General features: G+C 47.9%; 1 protein-coding gene and 1 long non-coding RNA gene across 8 annotated transcripts in view; one reads left to right on the top strand and one right to left on the bottom strand.

Annotated features, from left to right (window-relative positions):
* ANTXR2 (ANTXR cell adhesion molecule 2) overlaps positions 1-27,780 on the top strand; it is a 78,901-nt gene that overhangs the window by 33,866 nt on the left and 17,255 nt on the right. For both annotated transcript variants that reach the window (XM_050320633.1, XM_050320634.1), the window contains 6 exons: positions 6,167-6,245; positions 8,556-8,651; positions 13,076-13,117; positions 13,630-13,725; positions 16,682-16,849; positions 17,906-17,986. In XM_050320633.1, the coding sequence (XP_050176590.1) occupies positions 6,167-6,245; positions 8,556-8,651; positions 13,076-13,117; positions 13,630-13,725; positions 16,682-16,849; positions 17,906-17,986 (562 nt within the window). The remainder of the gene's footprint in view (positions 1-6,166; positions 6,246-8,555; positions 8,652-13,075; positions 13,118-13,629; positions 13,726-16,681; positions 16,850-17,905; positions 17,987-27,780) is intronic.
* LOC126642761 (uncharacterized) overlaps positions 5,337-27,780 on the bottom strand; it is a 222,699-nt gene continuing 200,255 nt past the window's right edge. For 4 of the 6 annotated variants that reach the window (XR_007629535.1, XR_007629529.1, XR_007629531.1 and 1 more), the window contains 9 exons: positions 23,533-23,616; positions 19,497-22,292; positions 18,811-18,869; positions 16,414-18,042; positions 16,181-16,318; positions 15,127-15,301; positions 9,843-10,068; positions 9,269-9,508; positions 5,337-7,067 (listed from right to left, as the gene is read on the bottom strand). This is a non-coding gene — a long non-coding RNA (uncharacterized LOC126642761). Of the gene's footprint in view, positions 7,068-9,268; positions 9,509-9,842; positions 10,069-11,474; positions 11,656-15,126; positions 15,302-16,180; positions 16,319-16,413; positions 18,043-18,810; positions 18,870-19,496; positions 22,293-23,532; positions 23,617-27,780 lie in introns of all 6 variants that reach the window. The other 2 variants (XR_007629530.1, XR_007629533.1) reach the window with 2 other exon arrangements.

Consider the following 27,780-nt stretch of genomic DNA (forward strand, 5'->3'; position numbering starts at 1 on the left):
GTGAGACTGAATGTGGCACTTCGTGCCATGATCTGGTAACCACAGTGGGCTTGGGTCAAGGGTTGGACTTGATAATCTCTTAGGTCTTTTCCAACCTGATCAATTCTGTGATTCTGTAAAGTCCAAACCCACATTTAAAAGATGCTCTTCAAAGCCACCACAGGTGTTTCCACAGAAGCTGCATGCAACTACTCAAATATATATAAACACGTATGATTTCCAACACACAGATGTACAAGGACAGGATGACCTGTTTAGTCAGGCAGGCCCAGAACTTGGTCAGGTGCATTAAACTGAGTAGAACATCTCTTTACCTGCCTTAATGAGTGCTGAGCAAGGTTGTATGGAGCTTAGTTGAGTTCCCTGGTAACACAGAAATGAGTAGTTGAAAACCAGAGGAGGATATATTTACTATTGTTTGCTATGGCTAGCCTTACTACTATTTTTGTTTTGTCACTTCCTTCCTTCTAGAAAGGTAACATTTTAGGAAACCCGTTGCAAGAGCCAAGCAATGCCAGTGAAAGAGTGTTTGCAAGGTGCAGCTCGCTCTCCTGTTAGCTTTCAGGGTCACTCAGGAACAGATTCATATTTTGTGGGTATATTGAGCATTTCTGTCCTCTTTCCAACTAAGTGACACCAAGTTCTTTCTGTGGTGCTGTTCACTAACTAGCCTTAGCATGCCCTTCGTAGCTACGAAAGCAGGAGTGTCATTTGGCCACAGAGCTGAATTACTCATTAACGTAAGGAGCATTGCTTATGCCAAGTACTGAGCCACGCTGAGCCACTCAAGAGCTCAGCAGCTGGTGTCACTACTCAAGGGTGGGTCTAAGGACTGATTTTTAATTTTCTATGTGTCCTCCTTAGTCTAAAGCCTATATGGTGACTACGTATGACTTGGAAAAATCCTTGTAGAGAGACAAGGGGAGCAATTAAAATGAGGACTTGATTGGATTTCCCTAAAAGGCAGCAGGTTGACTAAGGTACTTCCCACTCCATGTAGCACGGGTCACTACTACTATGAAAAAGCAAAACCACAACAATCCCCTCACCTCTCAGAACCCAGCTGTACCTTGGGAAGCGCCTCGGGAAGGAGAGCAGGCAGGCTCCTGGTGCTGCAGGAGGAGGTCCCAGTTCCCAGGATGAGGCTTCCTCAGCCCTCTTGCAGCTTCACTGTCACCCAGCAGCCAGGCAGCTCTCTGACATGAACTGCAGCCATTCCCAGCACCAGCAAAAAGGGACAAAGAGCTGTGCTCCCTCCTTTTGACTTCCTGCTGTTCACCAATCGGTAGGATGCCAGATCCAGGCCAGATTGTTTTCATCTGTTCACCTATTGTTTTCACCAGTGCAGAGCCTCTGTGCTCAGGTGAATGCGATACCTCCCCAGCTCAGAACTGTCCAGGACTAATCCACCCATTGATGGGATATTGGCATTATCCTTCATTGCAAACAGCTGTGCTTCCCCTGCAGCACTGGGCAGGGAGCTGACGTGGATCGCAGCTGCTTCCGCCTGCACTAATTCCTTCCTCTGCAAACTCACCGAGATTAGGCATTTCAGCACTGTCTTTTTTATCCCTACATAAGCATTTTGTTCTGACAAAAATAAAACCCAGTATGGTTCCCAATCCCTGGTACTTACATGGGACAACATCTCCCCTCCAAAATAAACTCAGGTGGGGGGAAATCAAAAGTACGGCTGGTTTAGGCTTAATATCTGTTATTAACTTCTGAAAATGTTTTAGAAATACATTTAGTTTGACACAATTAGATTGTAATGGGGACTATTCACAGATGGAAACATCCTCAATGATTTGTATAGGCTAACTGGCCCCTCAGCCATATGGCTGTGGTGTTAAGATCAGTAGTAATTTCTGGCGCAGTCCTTCACGTCCCTCCTAGGGCACACAGTGTTCCCAGAGCGCTAGCGAAGAGCGCGTGAGCAGAACTAAGTGCTGCACATTATGCAGTGGCCATAGGATCCCCAGCTGAATTAATAGTCTAATTTAACATAATAATGACGTGTCGTACCCTTGTACTGCAGGTTCTCGTGATTCCATGAGACCAGAGCTAATGCCTCACTGGCTTCCAGTTCTCTCACATTCCCTAGCACTTCCCAGCCACGGCATTTTGGCTCTCTCTGCACTTGTGTCTATTCCCATGGAAAGCCAAGCCCAGATGGCCAGTATATGGCACATGTGGCTGGGAAAGATAAAGCATTCTCGGGTAATAGGACAACATCCTAAAGAACCATAATCTGAATTTGTATAAGTGCTAAGTTACACCAAGAAGGGCCGGGGAAAGAGTTTATACTAATTCTTTACGAGAATCCCCAAGCGCCATAATGATTTCTATGATGAGCAGGTTTTACTGTCCTCAGGGAATACTCAGTTCTCCTTCTTATGCCTGTGTGGCTGGTGGGAGCAAAACGTGTCTGACCATTTAGCGTAACTGCAGGTCATGTCCTGTCTCCAGCACTGTTCCCAATGACTGGAGCAAACTGGTCCCAGTGCTCCCGAGGCACAGCTGGCCCTTGGCACAGTGGGACTGCACTGAACGTGGTAGGCAGGGCTGCAGCCCTGCTCCAGGGGAACTTTCCCTGCCTTGTGCAGCTGGCCTTAGGCTCTCTGCTTGGGCTGGAGAGAAGGGAGGGGTGAATATTAGTTATACCCCAGCAAGCAGTGCCAAGGGTTTCAAAGTGATGTTGGTCAAATGGAGGCCATGCAGTTAAGCTATCCAGTAATCCATGGAGGCAGGGCTTGGAAGGGAGAGCATCCATTAAATACATAGACCTCTTTTTTCCTTCCTATTATGTACAGCATTTTTGCTATTTTAATGCAGGTACTTGATTCTGAAATACCTTTGTCACCATAATTTTAGGGACTTTTTGAGCAGTTGCCAGTTTAATTTTCAGTGCATGAAAATTGGAGGTAAATTATTTATTACTTCCAGCAAATGTCTTTCACAATTGTATTTAATTTTTTCATTTTTTAATGGGTCATAAAATGGCAGTCTTTTAGTGGCTCCCCAGAAAGTAAGGAGCAAATGAATACTTTGCAAATAGGTTACCGTGGATGAAAGTGTCAGCTGTATTTCACAGGGAATGGGAGGCTTTAGCCCAGAGCTGCAGGGACATATGGCAGTGGGCCACATCCCTCTGCTGTCACAATAAACCAGCAGTGGGGGATGAAGGAAAGAACTGCAACTGTTGGTTCGCCTCAAGTTACATTTTTGGGTAAACTGTGTATTAGGACGGGCGATGGGCCAGGACTGATGCAGCTTAAAGTTGCAAGAGTCTTGTGATTACCTTTGGTCAGAAGTCAGAACATTTTTAAAAAGTGCTTTTCAGACTATGTTTTCCAGGATTGATTCCTATCCCAGAAGTAACACTGCACAGACAAAGGATAGGAAAATCCCTTCCACATGGAGCAAGGGCTGTGAACTGTAAATGAAAGCCAGTTTTTCCTAGTACAGTGAAATGGGTTTGAAGCATAGACCATTGGAAAAGTGCACACTAGGGCTGAGGTAGAGGCAGAGAAATAGGGCTTGTGCTGCACAGCATGGTAATTACTCGTGCTCATTTGCCAGCTCTTTGAATCCGCTTCACTCAAGTGCTGTGTCTGAAGAGAGCAGAAGATGGGAAAGGAGCATCCTGACTCCAAGCCCTGAATAGCCGCTGGCTTTGGGCACTGTTGGGGTTTCGAGGAGGTGTGAGAAGGGCTGTGCTGCCTTTCCCTGGAGCCTGGCTCCTGCAGCCCTGTTTGTCTGGATGGATACACGGAGGGGAGCTGCTCAACTCCACGTGTCCTTGGTGCCAGGCAGCAGAGCTGGTGCTATGGGAGGGCTCCATGGGTGCCACAGAACACTGCCCGATTCTTGAGGCTTTATCTGGGGGGCCCTGAGGGAAGCTGTGGCAGCTTTCCAGAACTTTCCAGGGCTTTCCAGAGCTCAGCCCTCAGCTGGGTTCTGTGCTGGCACAAAACTAGTATAGCCTAACCCTTCCTTGGAGAACCAGGGCTGTGCCCAAGGGCTGCCTGGTTGCAGGGACAAGAATGTTCCCTGGTGACCTGGCTGCTCTGAGCTCTGATAAAGGGATGCAGCCCTCACCCAACACTGACAGTCACCAGTGGAACGGAAGGGCCCAGGAAATGGCATGGCTGCCGCATGTCATTTTCTTCTCAAAATATCCGCAGTTTCTGCAGAGTGCTGAGCTAAAAGCCTCACACATGTGGACGCTTGCTGGTAAACACCAGACGAGTTTCTGTCTGCGTCTGTCTCTGGGCTGTGTGTGAATGAGCAGCAGAAACAGGACACTTCGTTCTGGGACTCAGGTTTAAAGGGCAGTGTTTGTATGAATGGCAAGTACACACAGCCCAGCAAACAGGTGGCTGCTGAAGAAATGAAAGAACACGTTCGGTATTCCCTACAGCCATGACAGTCTCAGGGAAGGAGTGCTTTTGTGTGTTGACAGGCTCATCCTTTTGAAGATGAGGTAATTATCTGTGTGAGTTCACTCTGTGGCTTCCAGAACCTGAGCGGTATGATCAGCTCCAGTGACATCTCCAGTGGCACATCCCTGCAGCGGTGTATCAGGATGGGAGTGGGTCGGGCAGCGGGCTGTTCTCCCGCAGTGTGCCTGTGCTGGAGCTCATTGCTCAGTGAGCCTGCTCCCTGGGATCTGTCAGCGCACTGACAGCGGGAGCTGGGGCACACACAGCTGCAGGCACAGGGTGGCACATGGCACTAGAGCTGGGAAATGCAATCCCAGCTATGACGTCTTATAAATATTAGCAATTATGTATCCCAGTTCTGTGTTCCAAACAGTAAGGTGCAACCATGGACTCTAGTCCACTTGGAAATCTTTGTTATTATACCCAATTTTTCATACATCCCAGCGAGCTCAAGGACTTGTCAAGATCCCCAAGTTACCCGAGAATGATCCTTTTCTTTAGTGTGGGTTACGTGTTTTATCCAGATGCGTTGCAGGTTTTTGTTTTGCTCCATTTCGTAGCAAAGACAGCCTCATTCCTCACTAGTGACATTCCAGGCAGGACCCAGGAGGCTGCCAGGGCACACAGGGCTGGTGGGGAGGCTGCAGGATTGTGTGAGCAATTTGGCAGGGGAATCCTGCTCTCCCCCAGGGAAGGCAGGAAACCCTCTTGCCCTGCAGTCGGGGGAGTGTTTGGCCAAACTCGAGCAGAATTCTCATGCTGGAATTTCCCTCAGCATTCCTCATTACAGTGCCAAAACAAAACACCAGAATTAAAAATAATAAAAAGCACCACACTGAAACAAATTCATGTCTGACAGAAGTTCTGGTCAGGTTTTATTTAATATGCTGCAAGAAATTTTATTTTTTTTTTATTTTTATCTGTTCTGATTCACTTATTCCAGTAATAATTAGAAAGAAATTAGAGTTATTCTTTCTGTTGGATCAATTATTTATGGCACAGATAATTTAAGAATTAGTTTAGTCGAAGCAACTCACTTCATTTTTGCTACCAATGAAGAAGAAATTAGCCAAATTAGTTAAAATGGCTTTGAACTCCATATTGACTAAAGTGTTTGTGCCAGAATAAAAACTCATGACATGTAAGAATGGTATAAATGATTAATCATTTTAGTTCATGGATATCTATATTTTTATTTAATTACATCTATGCATAATATAAACTGTCTGAATCCTGGGAATCCAAGCCAGAGAAGAGTCTTCTTCTGTTTAACATCCACCATGTGTTGTTTTCTTGTAGGGTTAATTTGTAAAATGTAAACCACGTACCATTTGTATGCAGTGTTTGGGGCTATTTATAGCAAGTCCTGACCATTTATAATTATCCGACATTTTTATCCATAATGTCTGCATGTGACTAAAAAGATGGTTATGGAACAGAGAAAACAATGTTAATTTTACAGCTGAACTTCAATTTATTTTATGTAAAACTTTTGCCAGTCTTTTATGCTGCATGGAAAAGAGAATGGGTAATCTCTACTCAGGTAGCTCCGTCAAGGTGACCAAACTTACTCCCAAACAAGAGTGAGCACAGGCCTCCATTTCCCATCTGGGGACACTCTCTGTGGAGCAGAGGCTGTAGATACAGGAGCCTCTGGAGCAGGTGTGAGCCTTTCCTGACTGTTACATGGTTGCTCATGTTTTTTCTCTCTCTCTTTGCAGAACCCTGGAGGTTTTGGTGAGTTTGAAGGAAGGCCAGTCTTTCATGTCCAGCTCGTTAACCATCACCGCTTCGGAGTGTGTAAGTAAAAGACGACCACAATCCTGTGTAAAATTCCCAAATCTCATTTCCCTTTGGGCTTTGCCATTGCAGGACCTCTCACTGCGGGGAATCTCTGATTGCACTTCCCTGTGGAAAGCTGTGGCCTTCAAAATACTGGGAGGCTTCCCTGCCCTTGGAGACACGCTCACTGTAAATATAACCATGTCCCAAGGGGCAGGTGTGACACAGCCACCTGGAGTCCCATTCCAGGATGGCTTCCCTGAGTAGGATGGGGGGGAGCAGAGTAGGCAGAACCGTGGGACTTCAGCCTGGGCGTGGAGGGAGGGTTACAATCCTACAGGAGGGTACTGATGCTCCGTAACTCTGGAGCCTGAGTAACGAGTGTAGGCTCTTAACTCCGTTAATCTGGGGAGACAGCCAGTCCAAGCACAGACCAGAGTACCCCAGTTACACCTGAGGGTAAGGCAGGGTGAACATCCTGCTGAATCTGATCACAGGTTATAGAAAAGAGTTAAAACTGCTTCTGGAAGAAATCACATACTTGTGCAGAGAGTGACTGTTTGAACTTCGTACCTTTATGCCTTATTTAATACAATTTTCTAGTGTCACATTTCTGCTCTCCATTACGTGGGTAGGACAGTTGGGATTTGTGCAGGGAGACACAAGCCCCCAGTGTTTAACACGTGCTGTGCACGGGCACTGTGTGCCTTTAAATGTGTCTCATCTGAAGTGTGACTTGGGAGCAGCTTTCCCATCAGGCGTGGAGCATGGCGAACAGTCCCTTCTGCTCGTCAGCCTGCAGTTCTTCAACAGGATTGCTACTGCTTGCAGATCAGAAACCTAAAAGAGAAAAAATGGCATTTTTCTTCCATTCATTTGAAACCCCAATACTGGTGCAGTAGAAATCAGAGCCTCAGTGCAGCCCTATGGTTTGAGGAAGTAAAGCCAGACTGAGCTGGGAGGTGAAGGAACACACGCTCCCCAATTCACTGTTTACTGGGCAACATCCCAGCCTTACACCCAAGCATGGTGACTGAGGGCAGTCACCCAGGAGCCTGTTGCAGCCCAGCTGCAGACTGCCTTTACCTCAGCCCTTCCAGAGAAGGCAGCACATGGTGAGTCTGTGCCTGTGCCCCTGTAAGAGCTGCCAGGAGTGCATGGAGAGGTAATCAGCAAAGCCCTGATGCAGAGCAGATCAGAGTGAAGTGCTGGGCACAGGCTTCCCACTGTGCTGCTCTGTGGTCACAGCCTGCACTGGCAGGAAGCAGAGAGGTACAGATGTGCATGGGCAGGAAGAACTGCTGTGCTTCTCATCAGCCCTATTTGTCTCCTTTTGGTTTCTGCTCTTGGCCTGTGCTGCAGCAAAGGCAGCTCCACACAGGAGCTGCTGTTTCCATAGTAGCAGATGGGCAGCTCCAGAAATGGGTCACTGCTAGAAATGCTCACTAATTCTGGGAGCTGAGCAGCTGATGACTGGCTGAGAGATGAGTTACAAGTTGCAGCCTCCCAGCAAACACACATTGCTGCGATGAAAACAAACAAAACTACACAGCATTAGGCACTGAGGCACCCATCATACCTGCGTGCCTCACTGCACTGACCTGGTCCTGGGATATGGCTCTGTTCCACCTCCAGTACAATCCTTCTCACCGGGACAGAACTACTCACGCTGTACTCCAGCCTCAGCATTTCCCTGGGTTCCTCCTTTCCTTTTTTTGCCAACTGAAGTCTGAATAACTTGTTTTCCTAAGGTCACTGTTGCGTTTCTGTCAGTGATTTTCTAAAACCCCAAAGATAGGACTAAAAGTGCCAGAGGAAGTGGGTTGGAGGTGTGGGGTGTGTGGGAGTTGGGCTGCTCAGTTCTCCATTACAAGTGTTGCTGGAAGCAGGAGCACTTCTGCAGAGTTCCAGGTTCAAACAGCACTGCTGCAGGGAGTTAGTGTGCCACAGTCTATACAGGTGTGTGGGCGATCAGCATAAAAGCCTTGGATGTGTACTGTTAGCGGAGATGCCTTAAAATCCCCCCTCCTCTGCCACCCCCAGTCCATACAGATGTGTCCTTATGGAGGAGAAAAAGGCACCTCTCATCCACAGGTTTAGGAGACTTCCCCTGCTTGTATCTAATGGCTCATTCCTTAGCAGTCACTGCACTCTACCTTTTCCTCTAGCTTGGCCTGATTCTGATCTCAGGAGTATCACTTTTATATCAGTTTCACAGTAGAATGCACCCCTGACTTGAGCAGAACTAATCCTGGGCTTTGGGGTAGGTGGGTGAGCCGGGCAGCAGTTGTGCAGCGCACGCTGACGCTGTCCCTGCTCTCTCTGCAGTCCAGTGGTGTGGCAGCGCTCATTGCCGTCCTCGTGCTGCTGCTGCTGGTGGCACTTGGCCTGCTCTGGTGGTTCTGGCCCCTGTGCTGCAAAGTGGTAAGTACAGATTGTGGGGAACAGCCACTGCACTGGGAGTCCGGGGTGGGAAACACAGATCCTGCAGGAAACAGAGGAGCAACACAGGACCTGAGCCAGCTGGGGCGAGGGGCTCGTGACAGGCAGGAAGGGGATGGGGGGACTAGCCCCAGCACCAGGGTTGCACTTTGGACAGAGCCCCTGCCTGCCTGTGAGCTGCACATGTGGGAACCAGCACCAGCATGGTGCTGTTACTGGAGATGGGGTGGCCATAATGGTGTGCAGATGTTACCCTGAAATCAAGGACCAATTGAAAAGTGCTGTCACTTAAACTGGTATTTGTAGTCCATTACGGGCTCTCAAGTTGGAAATCCCTTACCATCTTCATAATCCCTGCACACATCCATCTCTTTATCCGAGTGCACTCTCTATCTTCACCCCAGCAGCAGTAGTGCTCAGCACTGACTCCTGCCATTCCTTGGCGCGGGGCTTAACCGGGGAAAGTTTACCATTTATCCAGCTCAACGACAGCACAGAGGAGTTGGGAAGTGGAGACTGCTTCTGGGCTGGTCTGTATTCCTGGTCTTGTCTGAGGCTTGTGGAATGTGAGGCAGAGAGGAACTGACTGGCCTTCTCACCTGACCGTGTGCAGGTCCCATAATCCAGCGGATCTGTGGGGCCCCAGGCTGTCTGAGGGCAGGAAGTCCTCAGCCTCCATCTGTACCCTCACAGTCTGGGGTTCCTGAGGCAAGAACAATGACCTCTTCTGTAATAAAAAGCCTCTCTTATGTCTTCTTCTCCCCGGCACAGGCCCAACATCAGAAATATAGGGAGGGTTCTGTCAGTCACTTTGCTCTCACTTTAGATCATGAGCCTTGCTGTGGAAAAGGAACATTGGAAATCAGTAAGAAGAAAGTTTCCTGTTTTCATATTTTAAAATAACTGCCTAATCTCAATTCATAAACCAGCTTCGCATTTACTGGTTTCAAAAGCCCAAATCTTACAATAAAAGACAAGTTCAATGCATAGTTCTATAGTACAACTTTCCAGCCATACAAAACCACAGCACTTCAAATGTCCATGTCCCCTGGGGCTTCCTCTCACCTCTCATGGATACTATTAGTTTCTTAAAAAGGCAATTTTAGGCCTCTGCTACGATACTAAATTCCAAACCCACCTGCTATTGCACTGAACCTGCTGCCAAATACTGACCCTTTCTTTGGTTTTGCTGGCTGTTCCTTGGGTTCTTGTGCTGTGCGCCTCTGTTCTTGCCCCTCCCTTCTGCCCCTGAGGCTCGGACATCAGCTGGAAGGGCCCCTTTTGGCTCTGTAGTCCTGGGCTTCAGGGAAGTGTCCTCAAGGAGACGTGCAGCATTAGGGCCAGGCAGGACCTCTTCTTCCCTTGATCTGGGTCTGCTTCCCTGGCAGTGCCTGGTTTCCTGGAACAAAGGAGCACGGGAGTCAGAATCTGACAGAAGAGAGAGGTACAGGGTTGTCTGTGAGCAGAACAAGAGTCCGTAGGCAGGTGGGTGCGCTGCCCCTGCCCCCGGGCCATGCTCCATCCTGGCCAGGACTCGGTCTCGGCAGCATTCTGTGCTGTGAGGCCCATGGACGCTCCCAGGGTGGGGCACGGGGACTCCTCTTCCTTTTCCTTATTCCTCCCGCCCTTTCAGGATTTCAGTGTGACAGTTCTGTCACTTGTCCCTCGCTATGGAACATATGATCGCAGCAAGCTGGCTGCAGGCTCCGTGCTGACATATCCTAATGCCCACATCACAGAGCGGCGGGGAGGTGTTAATGAGTGGATCAGAGGCACTGCTGCCTCAAGCACCAACTTCTCCTTTTTTTTAAAGAAATCGGCTCTTCTCCAAACTCAAACCTTCATTCTTTGCAACTCACTAAATGAGATGGAGCGTTGCCTGGAGGGGCTGGTGATAAAACAAAGCGAGGAAGCAGCCCATCTCTCCATGGGGATGATAAAACAGCACTGTTCTCAGAGGCTTCTGCGTTTAAACAATCTGAATCCAGCTCAGAAAAAGTCAATTTACAATACTGCGATCTTCCTATGTGCGCTTCTGCGTGCAGCTCCGTGCAGAGCTGCACAAGTGCCTCAGACTTCTATTCTTTATAAACAGCTTTCTACTGATCTCACTTGGAATATCATGCTGCTGACAATAATCTTTGTGTGTGCACATGTGATTTAAGTGTGTGAGCCTGTGGAAGCATAAGGATGCAGGCACTGACATTCCAGTGCTGTCACCAGGGTGAGGAGCTGCTATTCAAGGCAGATTATTTTCTCACACCACTGTCAATTTTAAAACAATTTTCATTTTCTGAAGCCATTAGAAATAACATCTAATTAATGGATTGGTTGGCTTCAAATCAGGTTTCTGCTCAAACTTCAGGGAGCTCAGGAGCTGGCACAGGTTTAGGGTCCTCTGCTCAGGGAGTCAAGCAAAAGCTGCCACTGACTGTTGCCTTTGGAAGCCACAGAGAGGTCAACAAGTCAGGTTTCCCTTGATTCTCTGGGCCAGAAATTGTGATTCCTACATCCCAGTGGGCACAGGGCCCACGGGAACTCCATCCCACACCATTAAGAGGTTTGCTGGGCAAAGCCACCCATGCTCAGACTGCAAGGTTTCAGAATAACACAACTGTAGAAAGCAGAGTGACAATGCCATTTCATGTGGATTTATATAAAACTGCTGCCTAGGAGGCCTTTCCTCTGTGCAGTTTGCAGGCTTGGCGCAGAAATAAATTATCTGGAGATAATGGTTAGAGACAGTCAAAAGGGAAATAAGGACAGGAATTAAGTGAGAGAAGGTGAGCAAAAGTGCTAGTTTACCTTTTGCAGTCTCTTAACTGACTTGGAAAATCCTGCTCAGCACCCAGGTATCTCTCAGGATCTCTGCCACGATTCCTCTGTGTTGCCATTTCACGTAAAGTTAGGGTAGTAATTCCAGTCTGGCTCTCAGGAATGTTTCACTAATTAAATAATTGATTTCTGCTAAGTAATCTGGAAACTCCTAATGGGTGGGAAGAAAACTATTGAGAACTATTTAAAGAAAAATAATTTCCGGCACGTTTTTGCAACATCATAGCAGCGAACAGAAGTGTGGTTATAATCCATAGCTGACTTTCCAAGCTGCCCAAAGCACTCTGAGCCTGCCTTATGAACAATTCCGTATCTTAAACCTGAAGTGCTGTGGGAAATTGGTTCCACGAGTGCCGTAACTTAGTTCTCCTACTGGACAGAATTCCTGCATGTAGTGCTAAAAGTCCATAGCTTGTTAAGGCAGTAACCAGTAACTGTTTTGGTGGCACTGTGAGTTAAAATGTCAATCAAGACAGAAAACTCTTGATTATTGGTCAAGAAAAATTTGTTCCTTTCAGGTATTATGCTGGCCATCTCTGCAGTGATATTTATAGGCAGTGGTAAATTAAAGTACTACAATTAATAGCACAGAGTGGATAAAATAAGGCATATTTCAATTAAGGTACTTAATCCTGTCTGTATTAGGAGATTTAGGTGTTTGTTACCATGGACAGTTTTAGGTGTGTTTGTATCGTACAAAGGCATAGCAGAAACAGGCTCCTTTATATTCATGGGGTAGTTTTCAGTCAGTTATAGGTAATATTCAAGCCCAGAAAAATGACTTGATGTCACCAAAGTACTTATTTTTAGCTTAGACACCTGCTTTTCTCGTGGAGGAACAGAGGTGTGAGTTCAGTTTTCAGCTGAATCACTGAAGGAGGTCCCTGCCTCCCTCTACCCTACCAGGACTGTCAGTGCTGGGAACTCCCTGAGCTTTACAGTGTGGATGTGACAAAGGGAACAGGAAGAGGCTGTAGGGAGAGGTTTAAATAGAGGTGCAAGAGATGCTCCTGGGAGCAGTGTTAGAAGTGTGGGAGCACGACTCCATTGCAGGCCCTGCACAGTCAGGAGCCTGCAGGACTCAGTTGTGAGAGCTGCAGAAGCGTCCAGGACATGCAGAGGTGAAGCCTGAGCTGCCAGAAGGCATTTCACACTTGTCACTGGCCAGAGACTACCCAGCAGCGTGGCAGCAGCAGCAGCAGCTTGGCCCACGGCCGCACAGGCCCTCACACAGGCCTCAGACCCTCTTCCTCCGGGATCACTAATGAACTCTGGGGGGTCTCAGCACTGGCTGTTACTGAGAGCGGCTGAGGCTCATCCGGCCAGGAAGAGCAGTGGTAGACACGTCTGCCCAGAGTGTCTGCAGGCCAGGGATGGCATGGTCCATCAGATGGTGTTAATTTCCAGAAGGCCTTGGTGGTCAATGCCCTGGGGACCAGGCAGTGCCAGCTGCCAGTCTGGCAGCAGACATGGGGGGCATGGGTGGAAACAGTTCACTCTTACCATGTGCTCTTGCCTTTTGGCCGCTGCCAGTGCAACTCCTTATGCTTTTCTATGTTTGGCTCTTTCAGGTCATCAAGGATCCCCCACCACCTCCACCAGCCCCAAAAGAGGTACGTTCTGATGGTGCTAATGTCATCACACTGCTTACACAGAGCCCCTCCTGTGTGTCCCTGCACTGTGCGCATCCAGCACCCTTGTCAGGGTGCTGCTGAGAACGTGGTGGCCAAAGTCCAAGTCTCTGCTCTGTCTCAGCTCAGTGTGGCCTGAATTAAGCACACAGCGACAGACACATTTGGGGCCTTTATCCCAAGATAGTTGAATGTTGTTTTTCCCATTCTGCAGTGAGACCAGAAAGACTGAATTACCCTTGTACAACATCTAAAGATTCATGTGGGACTTGAGCAGCATTTTCCCTCACTTTGGCATTCCAGGCACTAAGAACCTCCCACCCAGGATCAGTAATGCACTGGAGGCTCTGCTGGTGTTTATGCCCCTTTCACACCCAACAGGGGCAAACTTAAGTTTCTGTGAACTTATATTTTCAGTAAATATACTGAAAAGACATTTAGTATGTGTGTGTAGGTATCTTTTTACAGTAAATATCATCTGCATGTACTGACAGGAAGAAGAACAGGAGCCCTTGCCTACCAAGAAGTGGCCCACGGTGGATGCTTCCTACTATGGTGGAAGAGGAGTTGGGGGAATTAAGAGGATGGAGGTTGGTATGATCTGGTGATCACCCTCAGTCCGAGCTCTCTGAGGCTGCAAGTGTGGAAACAAAGACTGAAAGTGTACTGAAAATACAAGGCCATGATGTGTGCCTGTCTTCCCACTGGCATAAGCCTTGGAAAATTCTTTACCATATCGAGCAATTTTGACCTTGACTCAGAGAGAACAGCTTTCAGTAGTTCCATTTGACTGGGACTTTTAATAGCTGCCTCAAGACATGCTCTTTCCATCAAGCTAATGAGAAAGAGAGAGTGAGAGCCTTTTCTGCATGTTTTGGAAGGAATTACAGTGAAACATAAGTCCCCCAAGTGTGGGCCAGCCAAATGCGCTGACAATGGTGACGCTGAGGAGAAGCTTGATCCCAGAGGGACTCGCAGCGACAACAGTGCCTGTCTTTGAAGAGACATGATAGCATCATGTTAATTAAAACAGAATGAAGAATGTGCATCCTTATGGGCACATCCTTATGGCAGGTTTTATAGTCAAGTCAGCCTCTATGGAATATGCAAAGCAGTTTTTAACTGCAATCCAGGAAGCTGTCTCTCTCTGAAACACCCACCTAGGCCATACTGAGGTGTCTTGATGAAACGTTAAAGGTGCTGGCCTGAGAATCAGTTTTGGTCTAGATCTTTTTAAACGCAGCAGCAGAACATGCAGGTTTGAAGCTGTGTTGCTTATATACATTTCCTTCAGCAGTTCAGAATTGCTAGTTTAGAAGAGTTTCAGATTTCACAAAAAACCCATTTTGTGCAGTTTTTCAGAGGCAAACTAGCAAATGCTTTCCAACACAAAAAAGTACAAGCCTGAATTTCTGAGGCGAGCCATGATAGGCTCCAGAAGGGGTTCCAGGGTTTAAGCCATTCCAGTCTGTAAATGGGATCTTGCACAATGGAACAGAAACCTGACAGAAACCTCAACACAAGTGGCATCAGAACCACACAGAAGGGCATGTTCAGCCCATAGCAAAAATACAAAGAGAGCAGAACATTATGCTTAGGTTAGAAAACCTTTTCATCTGTGGTAGGAATTTTGTGCAGGACTAAGGGCTAAAGATGTGAACCATCTGAAACTGGTGCCAGTGCAGTTACGGGGCCTCCAAGGGCCCCCCCCTTCTGTGGGGCTGTGGCTCTGTCCCTCTCTGGCACCCCAGAGCACTGATAGGTTTGATGGGCACCGCATGGTCAGTGACTCAGGGTTTGACTGGGGAGCTTCACCTCTGCCTTGCAGTGTCTGTGACAGGGGCTCGGGAAACAGCCTCAGCTCAGGCTGCTGGGAGAGCGGGACAGGCCTCACACCCCTCCCTGGCTCAGGAGAGCATGCTGCTTCTTCAGGGAGTCAGGGCAGAGAAGAGAGAGAAAGCAAACACAGCCCAAGGGAGGTCATTCCCCACCTGGCAGTTAGAGGTGGTTTCTTTGCTGTGGCCAGTGACAAAATTGCTGCACTAGTCATGACATCTCTTCCCTGTTTGCAGTCTGTGTGGCAACACAGTTGACTGGTTTTCACTGCTTCTCTGTCCTCTGTTCTTCTGCTGTTCCTCCAGCAACTTGATCGCTCTGGCAGCTTCCCTGCATGGAGAAAAGGAGCGAATGATCCAGCACCCTTCTCCTTACTGCTCCTGTATTCCCTTTGGGGGCAGTTACCCATCCACTCCAGCCTTCCCCACTAGCTTCACCCCTTGGTGGTAGTCCCACAGCTTAGGCAGTGTGCTCTTTGCTCTTCCGCTCTGTCTTTTGGCATTGCTTTAAAGTTTTGTGATGGCATTGCCAGACCCCACCCAATCCAGTCAATACATTTTTATGTCAAAATGGGATTGCCAGACTTCACCAGTCCTGATTTCCCCTCTGAGTGAAGTGGCTTTAATCTGAAACGAGAAGGTAATTTTATCAGTGAGGGATCCACCTTCTATCTCTAAGTGGTTTTAAGGGTGTTTAAAATACATTCTAACAACCATGTAACAACCACCATTGATCACAGTGAAAGACACAAGTGTTTGAGATTTTCCTTGCAGGCCAGATCATAGCAAATAGCATGATTATAGAAAGTCTTGCTGACATACCCCAGGTCAGTTTCACTAAGGACTTTCAAAGTCCTGCCATTGCTTTTAGCTGTTCCTAAACAGCCTTGTCTAGACTTGTTTCTTTGTGCCATACAGCAAACGTACCTGCTCAGATTGCTGTATGGTGCTTCAAGTCACAAGGTGAAATAGGATTCCTTCAGCAAGACAGATCATCTCATAGAGGGAAGGTCTTTCCCTGTATTTCCTCTGCGGAGTGCAGTGAGCACAACCTTTATGGAAGTGGGAATACCTGCTTGTATGCCCAACCATGATAACAGAGGTTTCCTTCTCTGTGAACTCTTTGTGTGTATTTTATATACTTGCAGCAGTGATTAAAGTACACATTGCTACATGTTCTATGTGCACTTTGGCAGGTTAGACTACTCACCTGCATTTCTCCAGTATGTGTGTTCCTGCAGAATAACGTGGAAATCTCAGTGGGTTCAAGCAGCTTCTACTCAAACGTGCCCAAGCATCATCTTTGATCTATGCTGGGGTTCTCAACAAACACTCTGGATTAGGAAACCTGGGTGACAGAAATCTCAGCTCTTACTGGTGCCAGATTCAGGTCTGGTATTTTAGGATAAATCAGAACCAGAAATGAGATTTTTACATCCTTACCTTAAAAAGGCTTCCCAGATTCCCCTTCTCCTGTACAGCCGGAGTGAGGCATGGTGGAATTTTCTTTCGGTATTTCTCTTGACTTTTCACCACTGAGAGACTCATTTACAAATACATTTAACTAAGAATAATGAAGAGGTAATGTTTTCCTCAGTACCTCTCCTCCTGTTTATCCAGAACTTCTTCCAAATTTATCCCCCTGTTACTTGCAGCATTTCCCTGCCCTGTGCATGCAGTGCACTCACACCTGAACTCTGCCTTTCCTCAGGTGCGCTGGGGTGACAAGGGCTCCACGGAAGAAGGGGCCAGGTTGGAAAAAGCAAAGAATGCTGTGGTGAAACTCCCAGAAGAACCAGAAGAACCTTTTCACCCTAAACCACCTAAACCAAAGCCTACCTCACCAGCCATGCAGCAGAAGTGGTACACGCCAATCAAGGTAATTTTTTCAGTTCTTGGTATGATTTATTATAAAGGCTGGATTCTGTCTGTTTTACCTGCCTTACGCAGGCTGAACTGCACAGTATATTCCAAGTGTTCCCATTCAAGTGTGATGTGCTATTCTCAAAGGGAACACCTACTCAGCATGAATGGCAGGAGCAGTTTTTAGCCCTAAATGCAGTACTTGATCATTACTGCCACATTCCGTTTGCCTTCCCCCAGAAAGGGACATACTGTACAGTGAGAGCATTAAAATCTACGGGGGCTTCATTGGCATTTGGTCTATCTCAAAGTAGAGCTAATTAAGCCCAAAACTACACAATTTATAGCTGTTAACACAAAGTTTTAAACACACATACTCATTACAAACCAAGGAAAGCAAAAAATTACATAGAACAATATAATGCAAGAAATCTGACAGAAAGGGAATCGTTTTTCCTGGCTCATAATAACAGTGCCCTGAGCCACCTGCAAACCCGTCACAAGTGCTTCTGACATACGGAGGGTGCGTCTGTAAATACCTTGCTTTAAGAGGCAAGAGCAGAGAACACACTGGTGTAGCTGGAAGCAGGGATACGTCTGTCTTCCCAACTCCCTTTCAGTCCTTTCTGACGCCCAACAAGCCTTGAAGCCATGTTGTCCAGACACACAGGCAAGCTCTGGAACCATCCATGTGGAACAGGATGTTCCTGACCCGCAGCAGAGCTGGTGTGTGTGTCCTGCACAACAGTCCCCGAGTATGTGCTGTAAAACAAACACACACATGTGGGATAAACTCTACAAGGTCATGTGGCAATCGAGCCCATGCCATGGCAGACCAAGCACAAGTCCTGGATGGCTCCGAGCAGGGAGCAGGTGCATTAGGCGAGTGCCCTTCCTGGCACTGCAGGTGGGCAGGAGCAGCCCCGCAGCATGCTGTGGGTGACACAGCTCAGGCTTACAGTGTGCTGATCCGGCTGTGTCCTGGCAGTCGATGTCCCTGGGATCCCTGTGGACGGTCCTGGTGCAGGTGAGGTGTGCTCGCCGCTGACAGACGCCCGTGCTGTCTCCGCAGGGCCGGCTCGACGCGCTGTGGGCGCTGCTCCGGCGGCAGTATGACAGAGTCTCGCTGATGCGACCCCAGCAAGGAGATGAGGTTGGTGTGTGGCGCCGGGGGGGGCAAGGGACAGCTGGGCTGGGCAGGTCTGGGCACTGCAAAAGAGAGACAAAAGAGTGGTACCGCAGGAAAGTAACACTCTGGGCAATCAGTGCAGCAAGAGGTGCATCGCACTGGCCTGGAGACGTGGCACCAGTGCAGGTCTCCCGAAGGCAGAGGGAGGGGTGGTGGGAGCTGGAAAACGGGAACACAGCCCACAGCTCATGCAGGGTAATAACTCTGTGCAGACACCCAAATCTCTCTCAGAACCAGCTGGCTGTAAGAGCAGAGGCTGCCTATCAGCTTGCTAAAACTGGATCAAATTTATGTGACACCTGTAACACCCATGCAGGTTGCTCCCTGGAGGTTTGCACTTCCATACCAAAGGCACCTTTCACAGAACAAAAGGTGAGGAAATGTGTTTCTCAGACCATCCCTGCTCCTGAAACACTCACGACCCTGGAAAAAGGGGCCTCCCCCAAAGGCTGCCCTGATGGGGATGCAGAGCTGCTATTTGCACCTTTGATAGCGAGGCCAGATTGGGTATTTCTGATGGTTGGTCCTTAGGAGAGTATCACTTCGAATGTCAGCAGTTATCTCGGGAACTGATTGATCATCAAGGCATTTCACATGTCTTGGGATCACTCAGATTCCTGGTTGTGGCACCTGGGAAGAGCCACAGGACCAAATGCTTCCCTTTAAATGGGATGGCAAGAGATCACAATCACACATACCACAGAGCACAAGTGTGCAGGAACCTTGTTTATGCAACATACAACATAAAGGTGACATAAAAGAATGAGGGATTAAGGGGGAGGAGTTACCTGTGGTAGAATGGGAGGTAATGAGAATTTTGATTATTTTCCTGGTATGAAGTTTGGTGCTGTTGAAAAGGAAGAGAAGGTGAGAAATAATTAAGACAAGTGGTGAAAGCAGCAGAATGGCCAAGTGTTAGCATCCTTACCTTGGCCAGTTATGTACTGTTTGCATGAAGGATGCATGTGACATGGAGCAGCATTAACAGCAGCTAATCTACACACCAAATACCTGGCACAATACAGTTTAACAGGTAAATTCAAGGTAAACAGGAACATAGCAGACGTGGTGCCTGAAAAGGCTAAAACAGTGTCAGTCAGGCCCTGTTTTGGGGATTTCTGCCCCTAAAGACAGGGAATGACTGTAAGGATTGCCTTTGGAGAAGGCTTTGCTGAGCCACTGTGCAGTCAGACACCTGACTTCTCTGGGCCTGACAGGAGGAACACTAGCTAGCACCTTGGTTTGTGGAAAACAGAGAGATAGCTCTTGGAAAAGGGAGTGGGATTTGTACCTAGCCAAATGGTGGGTTGGGTGTGACCCGTGGCACTGCAAGAGTGTCATTTCTCTTGTTTAGGATCTTGGGGGAAAAAAGGACATATTTTTCCTTGTTCCTAAGGTGCTGGGTAGGGATGCCATGGTGCACCCCTGGGTTTGTGTCAGTGCACGTGTGCTCGGTGAGACAAGCAACACTTACCTTGGAAACAGCAGCTATGGAGTTGTTCAATTTAATGTCCCTTCTTTTACTGTTTAAGAACTCAGTAATTCCATTTGTAGAAGAATTCACTGCTGAATTTGAATCCTTGATCAAGCAGTTGAAATTTAGGCATGAAGTATCAAAGCAGAGCAAGCTGTTCCTGCCTCCCTGTCCTGTCCCATAGGTGCCACATGCCCGGCGGTGCCGAGGGTGGCCAAGAGCACGGGCTGCTCTGGGAGGCTCTGACGGTGGCTGAAGTCCTGCGAGCCACGGCTGTTTGAAGCAGGCACGGCACAGGTGTTAGCGGGCAGGCTGTGGGCACAGCTGTGGCGGGCCCGGCGCCGTTGGAGCGCGGGCAGCAGCAGCTGCAGGAGCGCGTGGGGCAGGTCGGGGCGGCGTGGGGCCCAGGGGCCGCAACACCAAAGGTAGCGCGGGGTGGACACAGCTGCGCTCCCCAGCTCGCCTCAGGCACAAACACAGATCCAAGGCAGGCTGCCTGTGCTGGGGGCTGAGGACACACAGCCACTTCAGAGACAGCTGCACGCCGCGGCAGCTGCCGCCGAGCTCCCGGAGAAGCACAGGGACAGCAGGTAAGGAGCGAGGTCCCCTCAAACCGCCTCCATTAAGCCACCAATGCTTTTGAAGGGCTCCCATCAAACGGAGTGAGTCCGCAGCAGGAGATTTCGGCTGCAGAGCCATGTGTTGTTTTCTGCACTAACTAGGTAATTTATAAATGATGCATTACCCTGCGTCCATGCTACTAGGTAGACTTTCTTCCTTTTTTTTATTGAAGGGGCAAAGAAGACTAAGCACAGCAGTCTGGGGTACTGTCATAAACCAGTTCGGTGTCTAAGGGTCTGTACTGAACCCCTCTTCCCAGGAGTCTAGGGCTGCCTGGGAACACAGCCTCGCACGGAGTCACAGCATCAGCCCCAGGGTTCTGGTCTTTCCTCTAAGTCCGTGTGTTTATTTTCCAACTGATAGTTTAGCACAAAAGATGATCAGGCTTTTGTATTCTTCGAGCTTGTTGCAATATGATGGTGGCTGAGACTCTGATCCTGTGTGCATTTATGCACATGAATGTCTTTTTAAGTTCACAAATAGCCCGTGGCAGTTGTAGTGAAGATTTTGCCCTTTCAGGGTGCAAATAGGTGCAACTGGTAAAAAGATTGTAGCTCATTCTAAAAGAATCAGAATAGAGTAGAAGTGTGGAATGCTTTCAGCTGGTACTTTCATGTACAAAACAGCCTATTGAAAAGGAAACCACTTGTACTTGTTTTTAGTTTTAAGCCTATTAGTACTTACATACTTTAAAGGTTCTTTGCTATTAATGGGTACAGAGTTAACACAAACGTCTATTTAAACTGTTACTTTTTGAGCACCTATGCATTACACAAAGCATTATATTCTGCATGGTAACTGCCAGCAGCACAACCTGCAGTGTGAGACAGTGTGAGACGCATTGACAGTGCTAAGTCCTCTGAGGTGGGGCCACGTCATCGGTCCCTTTGTGGTTCTTCTGCATTTCCTCCTCTGGTTTCCTTTTTAATCACTGCAAAATGGTGAAATGCACAGAGAAATAACAAGTGAACTTAGTATGTTCATATCAGGTAATCTCAGAGAAAGATAACTGTGGCTGCTAACAGGTATTGTACACTTCCCAGACTGAAAATCCAAGTGCCCCAACAGTAACTGATGTTACAGTGGAAGAATCAGTTCACTTCTTGTTCAGTGGTAGTTTGGTGTTGTGTATTCAGCAAAAAGGGGAAATTATGCTCAAGAAATTGTCAACTGAGGGTTTTAAAAAAGAAACTTCAGTAGCACTTAGCCAAGTCGATTGGATCTTCTGAACTGCTGCAATTGCAAGGAGATGCAAAGCTAAGTATGAGAAGGAAGCTGGAGCACCACTTTTCCTTAAATGTTTCCTGCTAAAATATTGCCCCTGCCATTGGTTAAGTGGGAATTTGTTTGTATAGACTGGAGAGCTAAAACGGCACAAAAATGTCTCTTATACTTCCAGAACAGTGTAATAGTATGACCTGTATTACTGTTAAAATTCTTCAGTTCACAGTTAGAGAGGAAAGTACCTGTAAGAGTATTACTTTCAGTCGGCCCTGTTCAGCCAGAGTTCAGGACTGGTCCCCAGCACAAAGTGATGCATCCTGCTGAGTGAAGCACTGCACTGAATTCCAGAAAATATTTCTCCTGTGGCTTCCCTTAAGGGAAAAAGGCCTATTTTGGGGAAGACACACCTGCCCCTTTAGTTAAAACAGTGAGTGACAGGCAAGAGATTAACACAGTTATCAATCATGAACTTACTGGAGTTCTTTTGTGCTGAAGGGCCAAAAGAAGCTTGCATCTGAGCTATGTGGATAGCAGTGCTTCCTCCGGAGAGATGCCCCTGGTCAGTGGAATCATGGCCTCACCCTGTGACCTGGGCTGAGGCTGCCCTCGGGAGGGTCCGGCCTGGTGGCCCCAGAGGTGCCCATCCCAGCAGGAGTGGCTCTCTTAGAAGTTGAGAAGTTTGCTGTCAGTCAGTGGAAGGGGGAGGGATCATCCTGCTGAAGAGAGGATGTTGTGCTGGTGTCAGGAGAAACAGGTATATTTTCCAAACTATGTAGGCAGCTGCTCTTGGCACTGCTGCTCTCGGCACTGCCTCTCTTGGTGCAGTTGAGTCTGCTGCTCTCTTTAAAGGAGCCTTCGGGACTCATCCCTCTGTGAACACTGATGGGAGCGAGAGGAGGAACAGACAAAGCTGCTGGTCAGTTCTGAGGCCATGGCAGCATAGGGTGGTGCCTGTGGAGAAAGGAACATCAGTGCTGGCTGGAGCATGGACATGCCACAGCTCTCACACACCTTCCTGCCACTGCACGGGCAGTGCAGCCCCCCAGGCTGAGCTAAAGGAAACCTTTCCACGGGCAGTGCAGGGGCTGGTAATCACTGTGTGTTTCCCTGTGCAGGATTCACTTGGAACAAACATTTTATGTCTTAATTCCTCATAACACCCTTTTTGTGGAGTGGGCTGCAGGAGAGACTGATACACCAGGCCTGTGCCCCTACCCAGATTATTCCTCCCCATGAACTGCCAAGGCAGGGCAGCTGTCCGAGCGGCTGGCCGGGATTCGGGAGTGGTTGCTGAGCTAATCTCCAGGCTTTGCAGACGAAGAAGGCAACAGATAACAGGATTAAAGTTTCCTGACCCGGGGTTTTCACAGCCTGAGACGCGGGTGGAGGGGGAGACAGAATGACTTCTGTCATTAATCTTAACTGATTGCCAAGAGGTTTTTAATCTGGGTTATTAATTAGGAAGGTCCTTAACACACTGTCTACATATCAACATGAGATGCTCTTTTGGGACTTTTGGGACATATGGCCTATCTATATTTACATTCACACAATTTACACATACATACATCGCTGTATGGGGAACTGCTCACACGGATACACTCACACAGAGAGCCGAGGAAGTGTTTGCATTCACACACTCCTCAGCAAAATGCAGTGAAAATGAAAAACCACCTCACACAGAGGTTACGGTCCCACACAATGAACACATATACCTCTGTTTATGTTGATATGTATATTAATCCAGACCAATTCTATGTGCCATTTATCCAGATTAGCATTCAAATGGTAATCTTGGGTTTGCAGATTTAAGTGAGAGGTCCCAGCGCTTCCACACAGTGACCTGGGTTGTTTTGAAAGGTTCAAACTGTGGTTTTTCGGCCATTTGGGGGAGATCAGTACAAACACTTGATAAAACAGGGACAGGTGATGATGGAAATAAGTGACCAGAGCCAGAGGGGCTCTAGGATGGGAGACAGTGACAGAATGAGGTGAATGGAACAAGGCTGGTTTTCCTGCGACTTCACCAGGCTCTGCTCCTCTAACCAACAGCAAAGGCATGTGAAAACACCTTGGAAATACTGTTTTTAGAAAGCAAGAGTTTCTGTATCACCCAGCAGGTGTGGTGTCACCTGCCAGAGTTGTGGCAGCCCCGAGCTCACTGACTCACTCAGAGTGAGTTGTTACATACCTGTGCTGCGAGTACTGGAGTTCAGAGGATGCGCTCAGATGTGCCCACTCAGACCCTCCCCGTCCCAAACGGGGGCTCAGGAGCCTGAAAGCAGTTGCACGTTAGTCTTTTTGTGCATGCACATTTTCTTGTCAGCTTTAATACATTAGCCACAAGAGCTGTTCCCTTACAGCTCTTCAAAAGCTGGGAAGGACTACAGCACGCATGCTGCTGGATGTGGCAGCTACCCAGTACGGGCAGACAGTGGGATGAGAAAGAAGAGTGCCCCAAAAAAATTATATTTATTGCTTCTGATCTTTTTTACTGTAGTCCTGTAATTCAAAGTTATTTTCGTTCTGAAATCAGTTTTTGCATGTCTAAGTCCATTCTGAACTATAGATCCATAAAGCCTTAACCAAAAGCCCTGAACATTTCAGTTGTTGACATTTTAAACTGGCTGAGTTTTCCTCAGCCAGAACATTTCTTGATCACTGAGCTTTTTTTGTGTGTGGTTCCGCCACAGCCTCCTGTAATTTAAACACAGGTTCCAAGGAAGTTAATGGAATTAGCAGTGATTGAGTTCCTAGTGCTGCTGTCAGTGAGAGTGTGGGTGCACTCGGGTCTGTCCCCGCCTAGTCTCTCCAAAATGTAACTGGTGGTGACTGGTGGGCAAATGCTACATGAGATCAGTTCCAGTGGGCTCAGCTCCCTGCCAGGCTCCAGCCGCAGCCGACAGGTGAGTGGGACAGGAGGAGCAGTGTCCCTGACCTGCAGGCTCGGATGGGGGACACGACCCTTGGGATGGGAACACAAGCCTCTGGATGGGTGACAAAGCCCTCCTCGGACAGCGCTTCCCCACCATGGCACTGCTGGTGCTCTGAGGCTCAGGAGTGCTCTTTCTTAGATAACAATTATTTCTCATAAACATTTCTGTCTGCACTTCTCTCCCACAGTCTTGTTTTGGTTTTATTGCTTAGTCCAGCAAGCCAAACCCTGCAGCTTACATCAGTTTGATCCAATGAAAAAGGATTAGATTTTCTTGGAGCTCATTATCCCATTTTTCCACTGAAACAACAGAAATTCTTCACTGGTGTGAAAAATGAGTTTCCTTGCTGAATGCAAACTATGACTGTCTGAGCAGAGGTTAAGTGCAGGTGCAAAGCACACAGGAGCTCATAGGATGTTTTGTATCTTTCTGTGCCCGAGGAGATGGATGATATTTTATTTTGTTGTAGTTGAACATAAAACCTGCCAAAATCTGGAAAGGCTGTAAAATGATGGGCAGGTACCTTTAGGAAGCAGAGTATGATCCAGAAGAAAGTTGATTATTTAGGGTTGAACATTTTGAGCAGAGCCTGAGGACCTGCTCTTGGGGATCTGCATCCCTTCCATTTTGGTGAGCAGAGTGCAACAGCCACACATGAGGAAAACCCACACATTTTTCCTTTCTGCTCCTGGCAGCTGCTTTTTGGTGTACAGGCATTTAAAAGCTGCAAGAGCTGCTAAGCTGAAGTGTGGTTTATCCTCCCTTTTTCCCTCCAGAATCATAATATGCCTTCCCATCCATCTTTCCCCATAAAGTTTTGGGCTGCTCTCTGCAGACCTAACCCTGGAGGGAGCAGGCCCAAGTGTATCTGCTCCGCATTGCTCCCGGTCAGAGCCAAATCCATAACCAGTGCAGAGCCACGGAGCTTGGATCAGTACTTTATACCAGGTGATGTTAAATTCCTGCCAAGTATAACCTATTTTACCAAAGGAAAGCCCATTTCTCAGTGCTGGACAAATATTACAGCTGTGGTGCACACTGCAAGGGAAATCCCGTGTCTGGATTTTTAAAGGTTGTGAGTGGTTTGGGTCACAAGTAAAGGTCTTCCTGAAACTGACTCTTAATATATTTCAGTAGTCCAAAAGAAGGTAAACTGAAAGAATTTTTCCTCTTTCCATAAATATGTATCTCCTATGCTGATTGTAATTAAAGCCCTTTCCTTCCAAGCAAGCCACATGCCCAGATGGCACTCTGTGAATGCTTTGAGGCACACTCAGGGTGTGTTTGATGTTAGTCCTTCCTGATTTATAAACCTGTAAATGCTCTGCTTAGGGAAAGAAAAGTAATATTAGGCTTTGGTTCAAAGAAGTCAGGAGAAAATCGGTGTCCTGTATGCCTTCAGCAGCAGGGAGGACATGCCTTCCCACTGGGCCACGGCCAAACATCCCTAAATGCAGCGTGTCCTCTTGGCAGAGCAGTGGGGCTCTCCTGAGGCACGGGGGGACTGGGGCACATGGGCAGAGATGCTGTGAGCCCCAAGGAATGAAACAAAGGAGAGATGCCCCTGGTGAGCCCTGAACACCAGCTGGGAACAGCCAACCACTGATCCAGGGGTTCATATTGCATTTTTACGGGATGAAAACTGGAGAGTTAGACTCAAGTATCAGAGACAAGGGCATTTGATGCAAAAGAAATGCAACATAAAATGGTTTTGCTCCCGTCATTACATTCTCATTTGTCCTGGAGCTTAAGGCAGAGAGATTTCACCTTACGCACAGACAAAGGTCAAGCTGTGTCAGATCTTACACCAGCCCAGAATGACCCACATGTATTTATCTATGGCATGCACTTCTTAAGTTAGAAACTCATGGCATGGAGGGCATTGTTCCTGAGATGGCCCTGAGTATTAGTTTTATTAGTGACTGCTTCACCTACTGCCTTAGAGCTAAGCCACATGCCTCCAGGCCTCCTTGGAGACAAGATGGTGACAGCATCCATGAGCCAGGAGAAACACTGAAATTACTGATAACCTGGTGTTTACATTGCATGCTCAGGTACAGTATTGTCTGTGCTTCTGTCAAATGATGCTGTCACTGGAGGTGGCCTGAAAGGCCACTTTGGTGGTAATGGGATGGTTGGTAGGAGGGAACATGCTCTGGGTCACTGCCACTCCTGAACCAGGGCCTGTACCCCTCCCTGTGGCTCATGGCCTGAGTGCCCTCAGAGCCTGCAGTCGGGCACCTTCCCAAACACCCTCACGCTGGGGACCCTGTTCCTGCAGAACCCGCATGTGCAGGGGTGGAAGCAGCAGGAGATGACACCACACACACATGTGAGGGTGACCTGACCTGCTCACACTTGCGGTGCAGTGACACTGGCTGGTGAGGGAGGGAGGGCTGGGCTTCCTTAGGCACCAGGGCTCAGGTCTGTCTGCACCCATGTATGTTCAGCCATATGCACCCGCAGTTCCTGAGGCTGATATTTTCGGACATGCTACGCAGATCTATTTTAAGGGTTCTTCCTGCTCTAAGTCTGTGACGAGCATTAGAGCTTTAAAGCGCTGCTCTGGGAAGCTATTATCAGTAGGTATTAATTATTGAACACTGTACCTCCTGGAAAAGTTGTTTCATCACTGGAAAGTGACCTTGCTAGAAGAGGTAGAGGGAAAGAGAGACGTATGGTGCCTCCTGAGAGCAAGTGGAGTGATGCGTGGCAAGAGAAGACACTAAAGATTTATTGTCTGTGGCAAAAGAAACACAGATCTCTGCTTGTGCAGTAAGTGTTTTTGACACCATACGCTGTAAAGAGTGATTGGATGCTGTAGTTAAAAAGTGTTTCACTGAAGGGAAATAATAGACATTTTCACAGTGCTGTGTCTATTAAGCATCCATCTGTGTGGCCACGCAGCTGAGCTGGCCCTGAGAACCCCAGTGTCGGAGTTCAGCCAGTTCTGAGCTAAAAGGAGCTGAGAGAGGACACCGAGATTTTATCTGTCTTGAAAGAGGATCCCTTTTGACCTTGGTGATGGCCGGTGCAGGTTCTTACTGCCTCGCATCACACCACTGGAGAAGTCTGACATCAGCACTGTTAGGAAGCCTGGCATGGCAATTCCATTTATTGACCTGGGCCCGGCCTTTCCCCTGGAATTTCTCATTTTTCCCAGCTGTTAGTGCAGCACTGCACTTGTCTCCCTGTGACACTGCTGGTTGGAGTTCTCGCATTGCTCAGGCAGCTTCAATGATTTAAAAACTCCAATATAAACAGGAGTTGGGTTTAAAATAAAAGCTAGGGAAAACCCAGCACCCAGGCTCACTTCTCACTCTATGGATGTCCCTGCCAGGCTGGAGAGTGAGGCGTTGCGGCCAGAGAGCTCCTCGATAAATCATCATTAGGTACACATGCAAATACAGCAGCCAGGCCCAGGCGCACAATTAGGCACCTAATTATGTTGAAAATGCAATTGCACACTTAGCTACAATGGCCACACGGCCTTGGGAGCTGCC

The sequence above is a fragment of the Myiozetetes cayanensis genome, unplaced genomic scaffold (assembly GCF_022539395.1).
Source record: "Myiozetetes cayanensis isolate MyiCay16 unplaced genomic scaffold, myiCay2020 scf24, whole genome shotgun sequence".
Lineage (NCBI taxonomy): Eukaryota > Metazoa > Chordata > Aves > Passeriformes > Tyrannidae > Myiozetetes > Myiozetetes cayanensis.